General features: G+C 38.2%; 1 protein-coding gene across 4 annotated transcripts in view; it reads left to right on the top strand.

Moving 5' to 3' along the window:
• Glra2 (glycine receptor alpha 2) overlaps positions 1-12,295 on the top strand; it is a 198,792-nt gene that overhangs the window by 131,756 nt on the left and 54,741 nt on the right. For 3 of the 4 annotated variants that reach the window (XM_052716353.1, XM_052716177.1, XM_052716273.1), the window contains one exon: positions 11,070-11,219. The exons of the other annotated variant lie outside the window; for it this stretch is intronic. In XM_052716353.1, coding sequence (XP_052572313.1) covers positions 11,070-11,219 — 150 coding nt within the window. The remainder of the gene's footprint in view (positions 1-11,069; positions 11,220-12,295) is intronic. 4 annotated transcript variants of the gene reach the window in all.

Below are 12,295 nucleotides of genomic sequence, written 5' to 3' on the forward strand. Positions count from 1 at the left end.
TTGCCTTGAATTATGCAAGTTTTAAAATATGCATTGTTGTCAGAAGGTCATCCCTTGCAAACCAATGAGCATCTACAAAGTGCCAAATGAGTGTTAAGATTTACAAAAAGCATCTTACTCAGTCCTTCACTGTCCCATGGACCCCTACCTCAATATGAAGAAGCTGAGTTTCCAAAAGAAGCCATTTTCCCAAGTTCATTGACCATTTGGCCAGGATTAAAATATTAGTCAGCCAAACCTTCATATATTTACCCCCCCCACACACACACACACTGACTTAATGGATATCTATTTAAGAGGGCATCATCTTGTCATTCCTCAGTGTCATCTTTCTAATATTGATACAATATAACTAGCTCTTTTCTTCAATTTTCCCCTTGGTTTTCTAATAGTGCTAATTAGCTACCAATCTCCCACTTACTGCTCATTCCTGTCCTATTGGAGAAGGAACATACATCACAGTTTGAATCTGAAGGTGCAGTCACACATTTTGCATCTGAAGGTGCAGTCATAGGAAGTAAGCAGTGGTGGTATTCTCATTAACTGAGAATGGATGGAATGTGGCAGACACAAGCAGAGGGAAGATTTTCTTGAGTCCTGCTTCTTCCCCTTTCTCTGGATGCAAATACTCTCCTTGCTTTGGCTTCCCCAGATGCCTTATTTGCAGAAAACTTGAGGGAGCATTTCTGCAGGGTGATAGTATGGTACAACAAATATTGCTTGGTATTGCTTGTATATTTTGGGGGTGAGCAGTTGTACTCTTCTAGTACCCCTTCCCTTTTCAAAGCTCACATGGATATATGGCTTTGTTAAGTCACTTTGAATAGTCTCCTGATTTCTATAATGAAGAGAAACATAATCATAAATAATATCAGCTAATTAGACCTGTATAGCATCTAATGCCAACCAAACAAATTGATCCCAAAAGGTTTCCAGGACCATCTATAGCTGGATGGTTTGTTCAGATGCCAGGTTTGAAGGTATTGCCACCCAATGGTTATTTATGCAAACCACATTTTCATAAAGAGCATTATTGTTTAAATTACTTTGCCCAGACTCCAACAAGAATATCAGCTATGAATAGAAAATGCATGAGGGTTGGGATGCTGGCATAAACCAGATAGTCAGCTCTGCTACTATATGTCGTTGCCAAGGAAATCTGATTTTCCTGCATTAAACAGCAGGTGTAAGCTGTTTTAATTAGTCAATAAAAATCACAACCTGGCCCTGAAACTATAAAGACAAAATTGTACAACATCATGAATCTTTTGGCACCATAGTTAATTCAACTATTTTTGATGATAAAAATGGATGTGTATAGATAAGAGACAAAAGCAAAAAGCAAAGTCAGAAATCTTCTTTCCATGTTTGTTGATTTCTGGTGATATATTATTTTACTATGCATTAATAAACTCCATTTCCATTCATGAAACTGGTGGAGATAGGGCTGGTATACTTCATAACATCAAACAAAACATGAATTGATTAGAGATATCAAATCTCCTATTCCATACAATGGGAGCATATCTCAAGCTACTCTGGCCAACAAGTAGCCTTCATTTCAACAAGCGTTAATCAAAGTTTTTTTCAAAATTTTCTCATCAAAGGTAGATAACATGGTTCTGTACAGATCAGAAAATCTTTTCCGCTTTGGCACTAGCTTGTTTCATAGTTTTAGAACAACTAAAAATTGACCCATCAGCCATTGGTTCATAGTTCATGTGTTTCCATTTGTTTGGCTATTTGTCCCTGTGCTTTATCCAACTTTGGTCTCAACAATTCTCGCTCATATAAACCCTCCTCATTCTCGCTAATTGGACTCCCAGAGATCCACCTGGGGCCTAGCCATGGATCTCTGCATCCAGATACCTCAGGATCAGGCCCTCTGAATGGTGAGACTGTTGACTGGCTTGATCTGTTTGGGAGGCATCCAGGCAGTGGGACCGGGTCCTGTACTCATTGCATGAGTCGGCTGTTTGAAACCTGGGGCCTATGCAGGATCGCTTGTCTCGGCCTGGGAGGAGGGGACTGGACCTACCTGAACTGAGTCTACCAGGTTGATCTCAGTCTGTGGGGAAGGCTTTGCCCTGGAGGAGGTGGGAATGGGGGATGGGATGGGGGAAGGTAAGGGGGGCCATAGGGGGAGAACAAGGGAATCCGTGGCTGATATATAGAACTGAATTGTATTGCAAAATAAAAATAAAAATTTAAAAAAAAAATTGACCCAAGCAGGAGGTTATGAAGGATAATAGCTCAGAAAGAAAAATAGTGCTGGGAAGATGGTTCAGGGGATGAGTTTACTTGCTATGACGACAAGAGCTCCATAGTCTAAATCACTAATGCCCATATAAAAGACAGGTTTGGCCGTGCATGCCTGCAATCCCAATGTTGGAAGACAGACACTTAGATACTAGGATCTTGCTGGCCAGCCTGGCATCCTAGTTGAAATGGCGAGCATCAGGTTCAGTGAAAGACTCCTTCTCAGGAGAAGAAGGTGGAGAGTGATAGAGGAAGACCCCTGTTGTGGGAATTCCGCCGTTAGGCCCGATGACCAATTGAATGTAACACTTGCTAATAGTTCTTATTGTTATAGTTTTTGCTAGGTTAGGATTAGAACCTTCCTGTTTTAGACATAAAAGGGGAAAAGTTGTGGGAATTCCTCCATTTGGCCCAATGACCAATTGGATGGAGTGTTTTCTGACCTTATGGGCGTGGTCTGCTGTGAGGATAAGTGAAACCTTAAAAACTGTGGGTCACGTCCTCTCTTGGGTGGTCGGAGCAGGAGCAAGCTGCAGGGAAGCATGGCTTATAGTTTGGTTCTCATCACCCTTGGGCAGAACATCAGGACAATGACAGCTGGATCAGCAGCAGCATCTACCTTGTTCTGTGTCATGAGTGTATCTTATAATTCTCATTCATTCAAACTCTTACCTGGCTCCTTAACTCAGTGCCCCTCATTAGACCCATGACTTGCTTTTCTCGCCTCTAGATATGTGTATCTCTGCTGCACATGTACAGATACATCCTTTGTCTCCCCACATAAAAGAAAACTAGCTGGTAACATTGAGATTGTCCCATGAATCCCATTTTTTTTGTTTTATATTAAAACTAATGCTTGGTTGATCGTAGTCACTGTGAATCTTCTCCACTACAGGAAACTTCTCACTATACATTTTCATAAACAATCCCTTTTATTGATTTTTGGAGGAATGCCACAGCTCTCTGGGGTCAGCCTAGTGGCTAGGAATGCACATTAATTGGCACATTAGTTGGCACACTGTCCTATGGGAATTCTTGCCTGAGGAACAAAGAGAATAGTCCCTGTAAAATGATTACCCATAATTCTGTCCTGGAGATCAGTGTGGGATAGAAAATGTCCTAACTCATAAACAAATGGCCTCTTGTCTTGGGAAATGCTGTCACATCTGAAACTAGAAAAACAAATTGTAGGGTACAAGCAAATATGCTCATGACTTGCTTTTCTCCTTTGAAATTGGGTTGAGTGTGCAATCAATGAGACACTGGCTCTAGAAATCTTTCTCAAGTTTTCAAAAACATCAAGAGCATTGAGAAACCATCAGTGAGAATTGCCTCCAAAGAATGTTAACATGATGCCAAAACGACATGAAGTACAACAGATAGGTGCTTACCTAGAGCTAAGAAAACCTAAACTACTCAGTTGCCTCTACTTTCCCACCAGATCCGTTTGTAAACTATATGAGCTGTAAAGCTATAAAAAACAATACAATTTCTTTTCCTTAGTAAAAACAGGTCCAGAGTAACATGAACACCATTAGCTAGCATCTCTAAAATACAGGACCTATTGAGCGCCTCAAGAGATTTGATCTGCTCCATTTCCATCCTGGGCTGACTCACCCATCCTGAGGTTATCTTGTGGTTCCTTGCTCTAGGTAGCTGATACTTGGTGGGCCCAGCACACCACAGCCCAGAACTCCTGAACTCAAGTGATCTTCCTGCCTCGCCTCCTGAGTAACTAGAGGTGCCATGCTTCTAAAATAATAATAAATTCATAATTTTAAAATGACTTAAATTTGTCTTCCATTTAGTTATCTTTTTTTGTAGTTGACTCTCCATATAAAATAGTGATTGTGAACAAAATTTGAATTTCTGTACTTCTTGGAAATTGTGTCGATCAAATGCAATTTATGGAGCACTTACTAACAGCAGAAAGCCTTGTCCTCAGTGGCATAGATAGAAAGGTATTGAATTTTTATCCTGAAAATATTTTATACTTCAGTTGTGTAGATAAAACACATATGCACGAACACTAAAATGGGTCAACTAACTATAAATACATTATAAAACCTAAATATGAGTGGGACCACTGTGGGCAGAGAAAGGATCATACCAAAGATAGAATTTGAACTACTCCTTAAATAATTATCTGGAAATGGAGAAATGTGAGAATTTACACAGTGGAAAAATTTTAAGCAGGATTTCTGAATCTAATAACTAGATAATTCCTTATCCTGTACTCCTGACTTCAGCTTCAGATATTCCTAAGTGTCCCTAATTGAGATTCACTGGACTAGACATAGGTATTAGGGGGTTGGGAACATTTTTTTTCTTTCCTAACATTGGGATTTTTCAATGCAAAATTATTAGCATTTGGACTGAAGATCTTGTTGGCTGAGGAAATCCTGGGCATTATAGGATGTCTAGCAGCATTCCTGACCCATACTAGTAGCACCTCCCAGTGGTTGTTACAAGTAAAAGTATCTGCAAACATGACCAGGTTTCCCCTGAGGTGCAAAATCATTTCCTCAATTTGGGAACCACTGGTGTAAACAATGAGTCATAACAGGAATGGAGTTGGCTTCCCCAGAGGTAAGTAGAATTGCTTAAACAAAGTGCAAAGTTTGTGTTAGGAAAGAGTAGGGTAAAGTTAAATAACTAGGACAGACACATACTGTACAGTATCTTGAATACTAGAGCATGCAAAAGGCAGCCATAGTAATGCTTAAGCATATATGTTTCCAATTGAACTTTTTTTGAAATTCATCCCATAGAAGCAAAAGGACAAAGTGCCACTAGAAGATATTGACTGCAAAGGGACCTACTGTTACAATAGCCAGATCTACCGGTTTATGGCTGAGCCTGTAATGACATCTTTGGAATGAAAAGTAAAGAGTAAACACCGATGCTTTGCAGATAGAAATGTGAAGTCTGTACAATAGACTGAATATTAGAGGGAAGGCAAGGAAATAATCAATGGCGAAAGCAGAGTTGCTAGTGAAAGGACTCTAATGAAATGAATGGATGAGGGGACATTTAATTAAGACTCTGCAAATAATAACTATAGACATTTTAGAACTAGCACAAGTGCACAGGAGATGTCATGGCTGAGGGATGGCTTTGGAAACACAAAACCTGAATTCTGTGGATGAATGCAAGGAAAGAATCTTTCTCTTTCATATTATACTCTACTCTGGAGGAGGGAGCCCTGGGTTTTTGGGGTTTTTTTTAGAGATCCCGGCTTCTTCAGCGTATGGTATTGCTGCTTTTTCTGTTTGTTTGTTTGTTTGTTTGTATTACTGTCTTGAATAAAAGACATCCAAGGTAGATGTAGAAGGGTTGTCCTTAGAGATATTTTAGAGGCCCTCAAACAGCATTCATAGTTTCTTCCACATTCCATTGTGTATTCAACTGGACTAGAAAATCTAGTTTTACCGGTGCAGGAAATGAGATTCGCACGAAGTCTTTGCTGTAGGATATACACCAACAACAACAACACTTCTACCACCCTCAAATACACAGAAATAAGAAATCTATGGAAGTGGGTGGGTTTATTGAGGGTGTGAATATAAAGTGGAAATTAAAGCAGAAATAGTTAAAGAGACACAAGACAGAGAAGAAGATGTCCCATAGAGGAATCGCATATATGGTCAAAGAGTCTGAGAGGGAACCAGGCCTGAGTAGAAGCTGAAAATGTCAAGAGGAGAGATAGTCCCATGAGGAAGAAGAATGTTGGCTTTTGATAAGATCTTTGCTTTTTCACACAAAGAACTGCATGGGTATTATAAGACATATGCTTATACCTCATTTGAAAAATGATCATTAGAATATTTTTTTTTTTTTGGTTTTTTTTTTTTTTCGAGACAGGGTTTCTCTGTGTAGCTTTGCGCCTTTCCTGGAACTCACTTGGTAGTCCAGGCTGGCCTCGAACTCACAGAGATCTGCCTGGCTCTGCCTCCCGAGTGCTGGGATTAAAGGCGTGCGCCACCACTGCCCGGCTCTAGAATATTTTTTATGATGATCTAGAAACCTTGACTCTATCTGCTTGCCTTCAGTGCCTTCTCTGCTTGGAATGTACACCTATGTACGCATCATCATGTCCTCATCCCTAAAATGCACAACATATACAAATCGCTGGATTCCCCGCCATCTTCTATGTTCGGGGCTTTGCCTTTATAGCTTCTTCTAGCCATTAAACTCCTGAAGGCTAAGGACTGGCGAACATTTTCAATAAACAAGCACTTAGTGTTTCAGGCTCTGCAGGCCATTTGATTTTAGTCACAGCTACTCAACTGTGTCATTTTAATATAAATGTAGCCATAAGCAATATGTAACTAAGCAAGTATAACTGTGTTTCAATAAATATTTGGCAGATATTCAGTGAGTCAGAGCTGACCCTTGGGCTATGATTTACTGCTCCTGGTCTACTGTGAAGAAAGTCCCCAGAACTGTAATGAGAGAACTTCTGGGAAGAATCAATAAGCATCTTAGTCATCTGGCATCTTCTGATTTACCTTTCACAAAATCCACTACAATGCTTTCACATATCACTAGGCTATGAATGTCTATTAGGTTTTACATTTCTTAATATTGTTTTTGAAACTGCTTTCTTCAAAACTATTATTGTTATCATTATTATTGGGGTGTGTGTGTGTATTTGAGTGTGAGTGTATGTGTACTAATATATACTGTAAAGGTGGAGGTCAGAGAACAATTTTGGGAGTTGGTTCTCTCCTTCTAGTGTAGGGTTGAAGTAGTATCAAAATGAGGCCATGGGGCTTGATCAGTAGATAGCTATACCTGCTGAGGCATCTTGTTGACATAATTAAATACTCTTAAAAGGAGACTTACCATGATGGCATATATTCCTATAATTCCAATGTTTTGAAGACTGAGGTGAGAGGATGGCGAGTTCCAGGCAAGCCTGGCCTATATAGCAAGACCTTATCTCAAAAACCTAAAACTAAAATTAAATGTAAAAAAAATAAAAATCTCTCTAAAGAATCCAAGTCAGTGAATCATAGCCTCATATTCAGAGCTTAGTTACCATTGAAAAACTATTTTGCAAGTGTGTAGTAAGTAGTTCAGGAAGGGATCATGTAGGCCCAAGAATCATAAAAAGAATGTGACAGGAAAAGATGTGAGCTAAAAACTTCTAAGGATTAGCAGCCAAAGGGAGAGAATCTGACATTAGAGCTGGTTAAAAGCAACAAAAAGGAATTTCAGTCCTGAGAGGGCAACACCAAGGGACATCACATCGTATGTAATAGACATTTCCCAATACCCTCTAACTCCATGTGAATAATGCATTCAATGTCAGCACTTTAATGCTGGAAGGAGGTTCATAATTTGAAGGAAACTAAGAGACCAACAAAAATGATTAAGACAGTGAAAGAATTCACTTATGACCGACTAGAAAAGAAGTCAAATATGTGCTGAGCCTGCAGATGGTCAGAAGGAGGTAGAAAAATGCTTTAGAAATTCCTGAACGCTGTAAACACCAGGAATAGGAGAAATATGGTCAGCTCTATTGGGCTTCGCTCTGTGTATGAGTATGTTTCAGGCAGTGACAAATTCTCTTCATTATGAGATCTTCAAATATTTACAGGCCATCTGAATAATATATAACAGGGAATATTGTGTTTAGTAACATTATATTATCATAAAATAGGGTTGCTTCAGATGAGCAAGTGCAAGACCAATTATTGCTTACTAAGGAAAAACATTCTAAAATTCTAGGTGTGCTAAGAGAATTTAAAAACGTTATATTACACTTTTTATAAGCATCTAATATATAAAGGATATATGCAGATATGTGTGGATGATAGGTCATAGTTTAGGATTATCTGATTTAATGCAAAATGCCTATATTATTCCTTTGTTTCATCCACTTATTCATTCATTCATTTATCTATCTAAACATCCACACTACATTATTTATTCTTTCTTAATCATTTTTTATTTTTGAGATTATAATATAATCACATTTCTCTCTTCCTTTTCCTCCCTCCAAACTCTCACATAACCCTCTCCATTCTCCTTCAAATTCATTGAATCTTTTTCCACTAATTGTTGCTTAATTTATATATATAAACTTATATATACCCATGACTTGCCAGGTTCGGTGTTGGCTATACAAGGAGTAATTCTGCCCAGGGTCATTCCTCTAAAAACAACCAACTTACCCAGGCACACACTTACAAAGCAAGCTTACAGTCTATTGATAGGGCTAGAGGAGCAGGTGACTAAGAAAGAAAGAATAAATTCAGTAGACTTCAGTAAGAGGACAAAGAAAATGCCCCCAATCCAGATGGAAGAAGGGGGGAAGATAAAAGGATGCTTCCTAGGAGAGTTGGCATTTCTGACAGGTTTTAATTGATTCTGAAAGGCCTCCGTCAGACAAAATATGAATACTCATCCCAGGTAGAAATAGTGGTACATTCCTAAGGAAAAGGATGCTAAAGCACTGGGCCAACTTAGAACAATATAAGTGGGACTGTAAACAGTATTTTCTAGACACGATAGGGAAGCTGCACTTCCGAAATCGCAACAGTGTGGTTGGCCTAAAGAATACCTTCATAATGCCAGCACCAATTGTCTTACCAATGTGACAAGGGGAAATTTCACAAGGCCCTACCCTTAGATGAAGAGCTACAGGGAATTAATGACTACTAAGAGAAGGAGAATCAGTCTTCTCCATGGACCCACACCCCTGATAGGTTATTCAATCCCATGTTCTCAGACTTATACTCATGTACATGAGCAACACTAAATAGATTAAGTAGGGGTAAATGAATGTGTGTGTGTGTGTGTGTGTGTGTGTGTGTGTGTGTGTGTGTGTATAACAATACAGATTAAAAAAGAAGAAGCCATGAAATTGAAAGGGGCCTTGGGAGGAGTTGAAGGGAAAGGAAATGAGTGGAAATTATATAAATACAAGTATACATGTATGAAATTCCTCCAAAATAAAAATAGTAATAATAAGTGCATTCTATTAAGATTGTAGGTATTTTCACTTCTTTGTTAATTTTTCTCTCTTCCTTTAACAAAAAGCACACCTATATGTGGCCAAATACTTACAAGTCTTTCTATAGGACTTATTCTAGAGTTGACATTATTTTAAACTCTGCATGTAGTAAGTGATTTTCTTCACAACCTCCTCTGTGCGATTGGTACTGTGACTGTTCATATTTGACAGCTGAGGAGTGGAGTCACCACGGTGAAGCCACTTAGAGATGTTAGCCATATTCCACAGCGATGGACTTCTTCCTCACCCTCGACTTTCTACTCTTTTGCCCTCTGTGCTGCTGTTAACTTTCTAAATACAGAGACCATTTTGCTATCATTCCCTACCATAATGCTTCCAAAAATGGGTCTAACATATAAGCACAGAGACAAACAGGTATTTGGGGGGAAAGATGTTCACACAAGCAAAATTTGTAGTCGGAGGAGTGAAATTGAAAGTAACCTAAATGTCTCATAATGTGTGCGTTCATTGGAAATGATGATTTAGAAGTAAGTTAAATGGCATGAGAAATACCATAAACATCAAAGGAAATGGAGGCTATAAGCCATGTGACTTTAGGAACTGTGTTTATTATGTGTGGTCAGAAAAGAAATACACTAGTCAACACTCTGTTTCAATTGAATCTTGGCTTTCACGTTTTAGTTTTGTGCCTTTAGGTAGTAATTTAACCCTTCTTTACTTCTCAGAAAATGGGATAATACAATTGTTATTGGGCTTAACAGATGTATACATATATAATACTTAAAAGAATGCTTGGCAAGTACTTAGAAAAGAAAAAGAAAAACATAGTAGGTAAGACCCATAAAAATTTAGAACTGAATAGTATACACCCAGCTGGCAGGTTGGGATCTGCAATGTTACAACAACCCTGTATTTTTTTTCTTCCTGTACTGTGAAAATGTGTATAGAGTGAGATGTTGATCCTTGCAGAGCAGTGAGAGTAACAAGTTCCCTCTTCCCCATGGCCATTGTCTCATATGTCTCATATTTAATCTTCTAAGTGGTACTAACATGACTTTTGTACCTTTTATTTTTTTTTTTTACCATTATAGCACTTTTTTATTGCTACATATTTATGAGGTATACTGGGATATTTGGTAATTAATTTTTTTCTTAACTCTGAAACTTGAACACAAAGTCGCACACGTGCTGAATATGACTCCTTCTACTGACCTATATACACTAGACCCTGATGTAATATCATAATTCATGTGCATATTAAGTGAGGGTCAACTCAGGGAAATCAGCATGCCCTATATCTTGAATTTTTACTATTTTTTCTGGCCAGTTGATCCAAAATTTTCTTTTCTAACTATTTTGAGATATATGATGAATTATTGTTAACTATGTTCATCATTCTCTGAAATATAAAATTAGAATTTGTTCCTCCAATTATAGCATTATATCCATTTACCCACTTCTTCCAATCTCTGGCAGTTGCTAATCTACTCTTAACTTCTATGAGATAAAGATTTTCAGATTCCATGTAAGTGAGATAATTGTTTCATTTAAGTTAGTGTCCTCCAATTTCATCTGTGTGTGTGTTTCATTAGATCATACACACACACACACACACACACACACACACACACACACACACACACACCACAGTTCCTTTGCCCAGTCTTCTATTGGTAGACATTTGTTGCAGCACTAGTCACATTAGCTTTCTAAAGACTAGAAAAGACTTGACCATGACTTGTGCCATTCGAATAATGTAGAATTAGGTTTTCTGGAAAGCCTTCATAGCTTCCTTCTTTTTCTCTCACCCCATCCTATTCGTCAGGTCTCCTATGTGAAGGCAATTGACATCTGGATGGCGGTGTGCCTTCTGTTTGTGTTTGCTGCCTTACTGGAATATGCAGCAGTGAACTTCGTCTCCAGGCAACATAAGGAGTTCCTTCGTCTGCGGAGACGACAGAAAAGGCAAAATAAGGTAGGGTTGTCTCTCAGTACAGAATCACACAGAGCTTGAGGTGGTTAACCAAGCAATGTAACTAAAAAAAAAAAAAGAAAAAAAAAACAGAACTCATAATGAATAAGAAAATTAACTTGATTTTTGTCCTAATAAATTACTGCTCAAACTAGTCCTTTACCATTGTGGGTAAGGTTAGCATATTTAGTCGATATAATTACAAGTCACACAGCTAAACTTGATTTCCAGGTAAATATATTTTAATATAAATGTCGCCCAAATAGTGCATGGTATGTAATTATACTGAAATTATTTGTTGTTTATCTGAAATTCAAATTGGCTTGAGCTCTCTGATTTTTATCCAACAACTCTAAATGGGCATATAGATTCAAACTAGCAGTTATTTTAAATCCTGATTAAATATTGATAATTTGCATGTATGTGACTGTGTGTACATAACTGATTTGATGTTTTTCATCAGTGGATCTGCCTTCATATACTGTGATCTTTTAATACAGTTCTTCCTGTTGTGGTGATCACCAACCATAATTTTTTTCATTGTTACTTCATAACTGTAATTTTTCTACTGTTCTGACTCATAATGTAAATATTTGGTATGCAGTACATCTGATATACGATCCCTGTGAAAAGATCATTCAATCACCAATGGGGTCTTGACCCACAGCTTAAGAATCATTGCTTTATGTATTCTATGTCCTACATGTGCACACTGGATGTTGGTGGATTCATTTAAGTTGATCTCCTTATCTTGACATTAGCACAGATAACTCAAGTTTTACCTTACTTAGAGGTTTATATGTCAACTTTACAGTTCAATATCTCCAAATGAGTAGGTTCCAAACTTGTCTGAACATTAGAATCACCCAGACAATCTTCAAAAATCCCAAACCTTGGCTGCTTCCCACTACCAATTAAAATCCTTTTTCAAGATGGGGCTCAGGTCTTCCTCAGCTCCCAAGCAATTGAGTGTGTGGGTGTGTTTGGAAAGCAAGCCCTGGTTTCTATCCCAGTCCCATGAAAAATACCAGAAGCATTGTGCCTGGTTTTCACTTCTGACTGGAAGAGAAACATGTCTG

This window comes from Peromyscus californicus, unplaced genomic scaffold (assembly GCF_007827085.1).
Source record: "Peromyscus californicus insignis strain IS unplaced genomic scaffold, ASM782708v3 Scaffold_10__1_contigs__length_136768540, whole genome shotgun sequence".
Classification (NCBI taxonomy): Eukaryota; Metazoa; Chordata; class Mammalia; order Rodentia; family Cricetidae; genus Peromyscus; species Peromyscus californicus.